This window comes from Canis lupus, chromosome 4 (genome assembly GCF_011100685.1).
Source record: "Canis lupus familiaris isolate Mischka breed German Shepherd chromosome 4, alternate assembly UU_Cfam_GSD_1.0, whole genome shotgun sequence".
Lineage (NCBI taxonomy): Eukaryota > Metazoa > Chordata > Mammalia > Carnivora > Canidae > Canis > Canis lupus.
Window position 1 is genome coordinate 56,770,486 of NC_049225.1, and position 11,968 is coordinate 56,782,453.

At 43.8% G+C, this 11,968-nt stretch overlaps 1 protein-coding gene across 6 annotated transcripts in view; it reads right to left on the reverse strand.

Moving 5' to 3' along the window:
* Positions 1–11,968, reverse strand: part of GRIA1 (glutamate ionotropic receptor AMPA type subunit 1) — a 355,704-nt gene that overhangs the window by 156,558 nt on the left and 187,178 nt on the right. For all 6 annotated transcript variants that reach the window (XM_038534966.1, XM_038534963.1, XM_038534961.1 and 3 more), the window contains one exon: positions 4,189–4,293. In XM_038534966.1, the coding sequence (XP_038390894.1) occupies positions 4,189–4,293 (105 nt within the window). The remainder of the gene's footprint in view (positions 1–4,188; positions 4,294–11,968) is intronic.

Sequence of the window (11,968 nt, forward strand, 5' to 3'; positions counted from 1 at the left end):
TGCAGTCAGATTAGAAGATATCCATAGGACCAATGACGATGGTAAAGATGGTTAAATTCACAGTGCTGGTCCTTTGATGAAAGGAGAATTTCCCCTACATTTCTCCCTTGGCAGCCATTTATCAGAATTTGTGATCTTACCTGAATTTGACGAGGTATTTTAGATCTCAGATAGAGATCTCTAAATCAGCACCCCTGGTGAACAAGATTTCCTGAGGATTTGGCTTTAACAAAGCCAATGACAATTCTGGGATCTGAAGCTGTGAAATGTATGATGGATGGATGCTTGGAAGTGTGCACATTTCAGTGGCATGTCAGATTGGCCCCAGATACCTGTAGGGCATGTTGGCACATCAGTGCCAAGGATATAGGCCAGAAGATCAGGAGAGTGTCCCCAAGGTCCCAAATCAAGAAGCAGCAGCTCCTCTTTATTACATATATCAGGTAAGGCCACGTAATGTTCATTGATACGAACACAAATAGGTCACTCTTGAATCTAAGAAATTACTTTGCTAGGAGGCTGATTGAGTAAAAGGCCTGAAGCCACAGATGTGGAGGAATTGATTTTCTCAAAGTCAGATTCCCTGTAAACAAAGGATGCTTGAGCCCACAGCCTAAGCAAGAATTTAGTCATTGGAAAGTAAGTTGAAAAACAGCCTCAGGATCTGAAAAATAAAGCACAGCCATTTGCTCATGGATTTTAAGGTTATTCTGTTATTTCTGTTTGGTGGTTTATCCATTCCATGGTCTTGTATAGCCTGATTCACTCAAACTCAAGGCTGACCAAAACAAACAAACAAACAAGCCAAAAATCCCTGTGGCCCAAAGAAGGAAGTTTAAACAAACAAAGCAAACATGCGCTGAATGATGTCCCCTACATGTCAGGTGCTATTTTCCTGAATCCCTCACTGTAAGTAGAGGGGGCAAGAGGCAGTTTCCTTTAATTCTGATAGCAACACTGTGAAGGTGAGGATATTATTCCTCTTTTGGAGGAGATGATATAACTGAGTTCCAGGGAGGCTAAATAACCTGTTCCAGGTCATGTGCCTAGTAAAGAGCAAAGCAGAGACTTAAATCCTGGCCTCTCTGCCTCCAAACCTAAGCTCATAACCCTTTTGCCTGTGTTTCTCATCAAACTACCTAGACCACCATGAGCCTCCTTGCTGGGGGAGCAGGTTTTTTAAAATGTGCACACTCCTGAGCCTCATCTCTGTTCTCTAAAAGCAGAGCGTCCAGCAGTTGGGACCCAGGAATCTATGCTTTTAATGACCTCTAGTGAGTAGAAAAATTCTATTTTTCTATTAGAAGAAATTTCTTTTTCTATTTTCTATTAGAAGAATTCTTCTATTCACTGAAGTTTGAGAACCACTAATCTTGCTACAGTAAGTGTAAGTCTTGAGGAGCTGAGGGGCCTCCCCACAGTCTCTGGTAAGTTGTAGGGTCAGCACAAAGTGCTGAGACTCCTGTTCCCAGGAGGAGTGATTGGGGGAGTTCATACCAATGGGCAGTTGGTCAGCTGAGGAAGGTCCCTAACCCCATTTGCACCAAGGAAGCTGGAGTCCAGCCAGGAGAGGGATGATATAACTGGAGGGGTGAGGCTGACGAAGATGTCACATGCATTAGTGTTCAAGGCATCAGTGCAGAGAGGAATTAGGGGTTGCACAGCCCAGCACCTCTCACTCATTTTAAAGACCCAGAGAAGTTAAGGCCACCTTTTTGGGTGATGACAGAGCCAGGGTAGTAGTCTCTGCCTTCTACTCATCCTTATCTCATCACCATTATATCTAGCCTACTGGTCACATGTAGAGAAGAATCTGGCTTTATTTTCAACCACTTCATTACCCTGCAGGGAAAAGAACTGGATAAACATCCATGTTTTAATTTTGACAATCACACAACTGCTCATATATTGTATACATGTGCCAATTTTGTCCACCAGAAAATAGCAATACTTTTTTCCCCCCTGAAGGCAATAGGCCATTCTGAGAATTCTGAGGGAAAGCCCAGGTCTATTCATGGTCAACAATTTTCTATGTAGGAGCAACTAGCTTGCCTGCTCAAGGCCTTACACAAAAGAACTACTTTTATGTTTTCATGTATACTGCAGGGGGTGACACCACCCCTTCTCTGCATCTGAAAGGAAGATGGTCTGGGAAGGAGGTCACATAACTGGTGTCCCTTCTAAGGGCAGCAAAATACTCTGAGCTCTCCATTCCCCACCACCAGTCATTGGAAATGTTCCAATTATGTCGCTTGAGCCACTCAGCTGTGGCAGTGGCTGCAGCAAGACGAATGTGGCCTGGAGGGTCATAGGGCCCAAATTAAGGTCCTCATTTATTCATATCTCACTCAAAGACCTTAGGCAGCTTTTTGGGCTGGCCTGCCTCAGTTAATCCATCTAGAAAAGGAGAACTATATGATGAAGCTGGTGTTCTTTACAACCACACCAAAGGACAAAATGCTTTGAAAAAGGTAAACAAGTCATCCCAGTGCTTTCAGACTTTAGTCACATGCCACCTCCTTGACATTGACCATACCTGTCAGTAACCACTCACACAGGTGACATTCACTGAGCCACGATCAGGTGCCAGTACATACATGATATGTCTCCATTTTATAGATGTGGAAATTGAGGATTTATAAGAGCTATGTAACCTAGTTGATGTCTTTTCCGGTGTGGTAGTCAGAAGAACAGGGGAAAACAGAAATGAACTCAGACTTGGATTATTTCTGGATGAGCATTGCTTGCAGTAGATTCCCCACAAGGTACACAGCCTGCTAATATCTTGATTTTAGCCCAGTGAGAACTAAGTAAGACTTGTGACCTATGATATATTTGTGTTGTTTCAGCCACTGTTTGAGGTAATTAGTTACAGCAGCCATAGGAAAATAGGAAAATAATACAGCCTTGGGGGAATGGGATGTGGTAAGATAAGACTATGGAGGGTGGGGTTCCAGACAAGAGAGAAAAGTATCTGGGTTTATGGGAAGTGGGGACAGAGAGCATAAGCAGAGCTGTCTGGTAGAACTTTCTGTGATGAGGGAAATGTTCTCCATCTGTGCTGTCTCCTTGGCTACTAACCACATGGGGCTCTTGAGCACTTACCACATGGCTAGTCCAACTGAGGGACCGATTTTTCAATTTTGATTAACTAAAAATTAAATTTAAATAGCTGTGCATGGCTAGTAGCAACTGTATTTGACATCACTGGTATAGACAGCATTAAGTTTGAGTGATTAGACCCAACTTTCAACGTGCCAGGCCCAGCACTTAATACTTCTGCACACATGAGGTCATTCAATCCTCTCAATGAGCCCATTGAGGTTGGCAGCTCCAATGGGGTTGGCATTATTTGAGGTCATTTAATCCTCTCAATGAGCCCCATTGGGGTTGGCATTATTTAAGTGATCCTCATTTACCAGAAGAGAAAATGAAGCACAAAGAACCTGAATAACTTGTCCAGAATCATGGACTGGTAAGTGGTGATGCCAGGATTGAGTTCCAGGATTCCAGAGCTAACACTCTGGTCCATGGCACTCTACTAACCTTCTACCATACTATGCCATGCCTCTCACCACTGCATCGTGCCACCATAAGGAATAAAGAGTATAATGGAGGCCATGGACAGAAAAATAGAGGCTGCCATGAGGCCTAAAAACAGAGACCATGGAAGGCTTCCCTAGAGAGTGACATTTACTCTCAGTGTTAAGGTGGTGAAGGAATTGGCTAAGAAAAAGAGGGGAATGCACACACATATTTTTCACTCCTTCCATAGGAGAAATGGAGTAGATGTGACCAAGTGTGGATCAGGAGAAAATGGCTTAACTTCATCAATAATCATCATTCTCAATTTCTTCAGAATCCCTCAGGGACAGCAGTAGCATTTCATGCACATCTATTACTTTATATTTTCAAAGTATTTTCCCATCCTTTGGATCTTCACTATTACCCTGCAATAAAGGTAGATATTTTTTTATCTCTATTTTGCAGATGGGTGAGTTAATTCACAGAGAACTAGCCCAAAGTCCCGGCTAGTTAGTGGCAGAACTGAGTCTAGAATCCTTGTTGCCTGAGTCTCTTCAAAGAGATTCAGTCCAGGAAAGATGGGCTCACAAAGCCCTGCACTCTGGCCCTCTCCTCCGCTCAGCTCTAACTTCCCTGTGGAATGGAAGCAAAGGTGGCCTTTACCTTTCGGATGCCATCATGCTTCATTTCAATCACATGAAGGGTGTAGTTGGTCCGGCGTCCCTTCTCATTAAACTGCACGTTTCCTGTCAAGCCTTCAAACCGCACCTGGAAAGGAAAGCCAAGTAGTGAACCATGAACTCAGAAGTCCCACTTCCATTTTGTTTACTTTTGCTGCTGAAGCAAAAATCCAGAACCTGAGAAGCTTACATAGGATGAGGTTTTGGAACAACACAGCTACTAAAAAACCTCGCTACTCCCTTGCCCATAGCAGACATTGCCATCAGAGCACAGTTCTATTTCTTACCAAACGGATTCATCCACAAAACCTTTTTCATCTGTTGCCTGAGGCAAACAGTAACAATGGATCAATGTAGATTCCGATAAGAAATCTCTGCACCATCCCTAAAAGAACACCCCTTATCATGACCATACTCTCAAAACACCCCCTTATCATGACCATACTCTCAGAACACCCCTTATCATGAGGTGGCACAGGCCGTCAGACATATGCCTTTAGTGGAGAAAGAGAAGGAGGTCTATAAAGGACAGAGAATAGTGTGTGCCATCCCTGGTGGGTCAGGAGAAGAAGCCAGCCTTATAATGCCTCAGGATGCCTGAATATGGTTTCTTAGTTCCCTTGTGAGGCTGGGGAATAAAATTTGTGGGAATCTGAAGACCTGGAACTGGGAGATCTGAATTTGACCCTAAGAAGCTCAGTGACCTTGGATGATTCACCTCTCTAAACCTCTGGTTTCCAAAATTCCAGGCCTATCTAGATGACACAGCAAATGAGAAAGTGCTGTGAAAATTTTAAAATACCCAAGGAGAACCCTCCATGTTAAGACCAGAGCATGCAGGGCTTTAAACAAGTCTCATCTGGTTTAAACAAAATTTCTCTATTCAATCACAAATATGCTGTATGGGATTTCTTTCCCACAAATGAGTTACATCAAACTTTCATGGCCTCATATCTTCAATATCATATAAAAGATCAAGTGGCCAACATGTGGGATTCAAGAGCTTTAGTCAAATCTGCTACTCTGGAGGTGACCAATAAATCTCACCCAAGTCCACCCTCCAGTTAAGGATGAGTCTAGCTATATGTCATGTGCTCAGGTACAAGAAAGCACATTCTCTAATGGTGACCCACCATGTGTTCTCAGATCAGTCTGGCTTAAGGCCAGTCAGGTGAGTGTCTACCTGTAACTCAATAGTAACCCGGCTCCGTAACCCGACACCATTTATTTCCCCCCTTCAAATAGCTTAAAGGGAAGACTTATAGGGTTTTATCTCTTTCTGACAGTGACCAGCTCCTGTGTCCTCAGAAGATTTAAGAATAGTTGGGGTGTGTGTGTATTTGAGAGAAGGAGTGGAGGAGTGAAAGAGAGAGAGACAAGGAGGGACAGAAGGAGTGAGGGAGACTGACTGCTCTGAGGATGACCCTCTCTCATCACCTTCTGGTGTGAAGTCTCAGTGGGGAGGTCATGACAGGCCCAGAGCGCTGAACAAATTATACAACAAGCTCTTCACTCTCTCAGATGAAATATGGAAAAATCCTTACTCTGGAAAAGTCTAGGCTGGCTTTGCTTTTCAGAGAGAAAACAAAGCATGTCCTCCTAGGAAGAATAAGAGGAAGGGAGCCATTTTAATCCATTTACAACTTTACCTTCTCACCTTCATTGTCTCTTGCCCATCTCTGGCTTTCCCATTGATTCGAGTTCTAAGTACTGGTTTATCTAACTCCTCTGGGAATACAGACTGAGACACATGTTCAGATGACCGATTTTCCCAAACAGAAGGAGGGGTGTCGTAAATGATGCAAATAGGCATCTGTCCTTTGGCCCTGGTCTCACATATCATAGCGATTATTAGTATGGCATTTTAGTATAAATTGTGTAATACTTCTATGACTCAGTTTCCTCATTTGTTTAATGGGAGCAGTTAAGAGTCAATTATGCCTTAAGGTTGTTTTAAGGATTAAATGAGATATTTTATGATCGATGCTGGCCTCATGGTGAGTATTCAACAAAGGCCAGCTGTTATTTTTATTGTTAGTAATAGTGTCGATAATAACTACCACTATTTGCCAAGTGTTTCATGTTTATAAAGCACTCTCATGCATATTCATCTCCATATACAGGAACCCCTAAGGTATGCCATTTAGAGAAGATCTTCCCTTACGTGGGAGAAACCAAATCTCTGGCAGGTAAACTGATTTGCTCTAGACTTAAGACTTCTCAATGTCAAAGGCTGGCCTAAAATCCAGGGCTTCTGATATATTCCAGTATCTTCACTGATAATGCCAAGTGACCTCTCAAACAGGGGACAATGCTACCTTGCTAGGCTATGAGTGGGTGACACAGAAATATGCACAGCAGGATGGTCTACATGCCTACTACTGCCACCCACTGTTGCTGGGCATATCCCCCACCATGCTTTGTTAATGCCTAACTATGAGGCCATGGCCGTGGGCAGGTCACCGAGCCTCTCTCTGTTCTTGGTTTCCTCCTCAAAGAATGGACATGCTTCGTGTATTGCCTGGGACATGAACATTCCATGTGAAGTGTACATTATTTGAATGGTGAGGATGATGAGGATGGCTACTACGACAACTCTGGGGTAGCAGGGTAGGTAAGGTATGGAAGAGTAAGATGACTTTAGCATTGAAGCCTTGAGTCTGCTAAATTGTTATTTCAGAGTAGGGGACTCCCTCAGCACAAATGAAGATCTCGTCACTGTCATTTTTTCAAGACTTTTTTGATTTCCAAAAAAATCATTAGCAAAATTTTAGGTCTCCTACCTGGAGGGACTTGCAATGTCACATGTTTTCATAGGAAGATGTTTATTTTTTTTCCCCATAGGAAGATGTTTATTTGACGTTCACAGAAACCCATTAAGGAGCAAGAATAGCAGTTATTTTGCCCATTTTATAGATAGGATTATTGAGACTTAGAGCTTATGGCACTTGGGTTCAGAATTCACAGTGAGTCATGAGAGGTCTGGGGCAGCTGTCAGCTCTTACTCTCTAGTTGGAGAAGCCAAGACTTACACATACTTAAATAAATCGGAAAGGAGATGTCCCAGAATCACCCTTCTATGATGGCAGAGCAAGGAGAGGTCAAGAGAATGGCTCAGCCCCAAACCATTTATGTGGACAGTGTGGACTCATAGTCAGAAGCAGCAGCTTCTCAGAAACATCCACTCTGGGCAAATCAGGAAACTGCTGTCCTGTCCATCAGGGCTGAATTTCTTGGCCCTCATCCTTACCATCACCCATCTGAGGAAGACTGGGGTCAGACTGAGTTTACTCTTAGTTCTTGTTTCCTGGAACTCCTGTTGCCATCCTGGCTCCTGCCAGCTCCCTCTGTGAAAAATAGAGGATTAGCTGTGGTTTCCTGCAAATGGTATTGTGTGCCAGCTCAGAGTCGGCCACCAATGAGATGCTAAAGCACAACTTTTCTTTCCTGCTTTGTACAGGAGAGTGCCGGGTGGTGTTTCCACTATTTGAGGCATCAACACTGCAGCCTTCTCCACCTCCTATTCCTGGGGGAGGCAGAAGAGATGCTCCAGACCCAGGGCTTCTGTAACCTCTTTGTGGCTGCCTTCAGGTGGATCCATCCTCATGGTCCTTCCTCCTGAGGGCCTGCTGGTTATGGGAGGTCAGGGCCTGTGGACTAGGTCCCCAGTGGACCGCATTCTGTTTATTGTGGCTAGGGCAGGTCTCAGGACTCTTTTGAGTTCCTACTTTCCCATGTACACAATGGGAAGAATAACTTGGCTTTAACCATCTCATTTAGTTGCCTCAATATTCAAAGAACCTTATTCTTTCTCTTTCTTTTTTCTTTCTTTCTTTTTTTTTTAATTTTTATTTATTTATGATAGTCACACAGAGAGAGAGAGAGAGGCAGAGACACAGGCAGAGGGAGAAGCAGGCACCATGCACCGGGAGCCCTACGTGGGATTCGATCCCGGGTCTCCAGGATCGCGCCCTGGGCCAAAGGCAGGCGCCAAACCGCTGCGCCACCCAGGGATCCCTTCTTTCTTTCTTTTGTTCATTCTTTCATTCATTCTTCTTTTTCTTTCTCTCTTTCTTTCTTTTCTTTTTCTTTTCTTTCTTTCCTTCCTTCCTTCCTTCCTTCCTTCCTTCCTTCCTTCCTTCCTTCCTTTCTTTCTTTTTCTTTTAACTTTTGAACCTTGTGACAAGCCAATGAGGCAGGCAGTATTAAGAGGATGATGTACATTTAGGAGCTGAAGAAATCAATACCAGAAAAGTTAAGGAGTTAGTCCAAGATATTTGAGCTAGGGCTTGGTGGAGCCATGATGAGAATGCAACTTTTCTCCTCCTAACTCCCTAACAGCTGAACATGATGCCCACAAGCCCTCGCTTGTACCCTGACTCTAGTCTCCTGCTGGATATCATTTACATCTCTATCCACACCCTCCAAAACCCTATTCACTCTTTGTTTGAATTTATCCTTCCTTTAAAGCTTTCATGACTATCCATCTCAATTGGCTTGAGACAGTTCCAATCCACATCTCTTATTCTGGATAAATTGATGATAGCTTTCTCTTTAATTCGTAAGTGTCCCAGTTTGGACGCTGAATTGTATGGTCACTTTATTTATTTATTTATTTATTTATTTATTTATTTATTTATTTATATTTTATTTATTCATGAGAGACACACACACACACACACAGAGGCAGAGACCCAGGCAGAGGGAGAAGCAGGATGCAGGGAGCCCATGCGGGACTTGATTCCAGGACTACAGGATCACACCCTGGGCTGAAGGCAGACACACCAAACCATTGAGCCACGCAGGTGGCCCTGATCACTTTATTTAAAGCCTCAGTCCCATTCTTATAGGAAGCCTTGTTGATGTCCACATTCCCCAGTCATGGCATTCTGCTGTGAACATCCATAGGATTAAGAGCTTGGCTATTTTATTTATACCTTAATCCATACCTTTTTAGCTAGTGTTTCTTGAGTTTGTCTTTGATTCAAAAGTATGTCTTGCATCCTAAAAGGCAGGAACTATGTCTTACACCCCTATTGCTCACACCACTTCAGATCTCACTTAGCAAAATGCTGGGGATACCTTCCTTTTGATATGTTTGATTACTGCCTGACAGATTGCAAACACGAAAACTAAGAGGTTTGATTATTATTTGGGGAAGGTATTCTTCACCTGAAGTCCTAGGATGGGCTTCCAGGAGTATATATGGTCTCTTGACTCCTGGTCATTCAAAAATATATGTATCTACATGTGTGCATTTTTCTAGGAAAAGCAGTCCAGAGCTTTTAGAAATCATATCTTTGATGAGCCTATGATGTCCAAATGCTAAGAGCCTGACTTGGGGAGCTGCATCTTTTCTGCCAGCCAGAAGCAGACTTATGGGCACCCTCGTGTCTACTCCTTCCTGGAGTACTGGGAGCTTCCAGGACATGGGCTCATTACTATTCTGAACGGCTCCCTGGATGTCAGGCAAGCAGTAGGCAGGCGACTGATGATCTTCCCTCTGTTCCTGGGGAAATTACTGGAGGATGAGGGGGATAAGGGAGTGCACAGACACTATCCAAGGTCATGTGCTACTGCTAGCTGGGCCATAGCCCTGTGTCTCCTCTGCTGGGCTGGACCTCTGAGACTTCAGAGCAGTTACATATACAGAGTGAAGTAGCAAGTAGAGTTGTGTTGGAGTTCCAATTTTACTGTTTCACCACTAACCAGCTATATAATTTTGGAAAATTAAAAAAATACCTCTGAGGCTCAGTGTCTCCAATTATAAAGCACAATTAATAAAACTAGCTACCTCAGAGTATTATATTGAGGATTTAATGAGATCAAACATGTAAAATATGTTCAGAACCTCATATACATAGGAAGCCCTTAACATACTGGAGCTGGCAAGTACTGTTATTTTTAGAATAATGGGCTTATTCCTTCAGGCCTAACTCACATACATCCTAGTGTTAACACAAGCTGAACACTACAGGTCTCTTCCCAGTGTGTGACCTGAAGGCCAGTGGTTAGGGCAGCAGAGACTTGAGCCCTCAACCACAGGTTCCACGGACTGAGCGTCAGTAGGATTTGCCTAGCCGGTGGTGGGCACACAGTGGCTCCCTAGTGGCATGACTATTTTAAGAATTGGGTCTAGAAGGTGAAATGTCTGGACAGTGGCCATGACTATGTGGAAGGCCCTGGAGCTCAATATGTATAAGCAAAGGCACAGGGGGCCACAGGACAGGCCTGAGGCAGTAGAGGAACCTGGGACAGGATGGGAGTTCCTCCAGCCTCTACTGCTAAGCTGTTGTGTGATCCTGGATGAGTTACTGCCCACTCTGCATTAGCTGCCTCATCTATAAAGCAAGGGGATATGGAGTCAGTAATCTCTAAGATCTCATTCATCAATAAATTCTTGTGATTGTAGATTCTTAACAAAGATTGAAAAAGGAATCTATTTGAATAGCTGATTTATGATCAGAATGTTGGGGTTTCATGTTTATGGCTAGTTCTCCACGGTACATGCAAACCCCAATAGAAGCTAAAGAGAGTTTCCTGCAGGTAGGTCTTGCCTTATCTTATCTCCAGTGCTTGGCTCCAGGCCAGAATACACAATAGGCTTTCAGTGAGCAGCTGACTGACTACCAGGGAGGTAGACACATGTCTTGACTCAAAGACAATATAAAAGAGGTCATATTCTTTTAATTAAGGCACTTGCCACCTTCCAAACCCCACTGAAGACAGAGCAGAAGAATGAGTATACTTGACAACCAGAAAGATGTAGGTTAGACAATAAAAGAGAAAAAGATGCTTAGAATGTTTGGAGCCGTTGAAACCTGGGAGTGGTCTCTCCATCTTCCTCATTGTTATGGATAGTGTGTGTAAGAAATCTGAATGACTATTTCATTCATTCATTTCAAGGTCACTGAGAGAGCCAAGGGCCCAGCTGGACTTGGACCCCAGCTTTCCTGCTTCCTGATTCAGAACCCTTCTTGTCACCCACATAGCCTCCCAGGCTTTGTCACTGTCATGGTGGTGTCAGAATATCCTTTTGACAGGGATGTCATTAAGATGGGAGAGGCAAAGGAGTTGGAAGGGTGGTGAAGCTGAGGGCAAGTCCCTGGGACCTTCTGAAACCAGTCTCACATCGCAAACAGAATCTGTCTTGACTGTGGAGTCTGGAAGAGCATTTTAAATAAGCCAGAAGGTGGATGCTGCATCTTTGTCCATCCTTCAGAAGTTGCCCAATGTCTGCTATGCTGCCCAATGAAGGGGGCCACCCTGCATGGAGATGGGGGAGGACAGAAAGGGCTGCTGGTGTGTTGTAGTCACAAAACTGCTGCCAAAGGACAGAACTACATATTCTCTTCCATGTAAAGGCACTACATCCAAGCAGAGGAACAGCTGGTGATGTTCCTTTCTCGTCTCTTTCTCCAGGTTGTGAAAATTGCTAGAGCTGCACACGTGTGGTTGGAAAACAAATGGGGATGGTTGTACATTTTGCTCTATATTTCTCTCTCATTCAGAAATGCTCATCTCCTCCCCTGGGAGCCCAAATTCACTCTCTGTTGAATGTAGTCTTAAAAATAAAACCAGTCTTATCCAGGCAAGTCCATTGGGTGGGGTAGAGGGTAGGTCATGAGTGGAATCTTCATCTAAATATTTTTCTGTTGCTGGCTTGCCACTGTGCATGATACTATGACATTCCTTTGAGTTGACACTACCCTCTTTGCCCAGTCCCCTCTGGAAATACAGCCTTTTTTATCAGGAGGCATCAA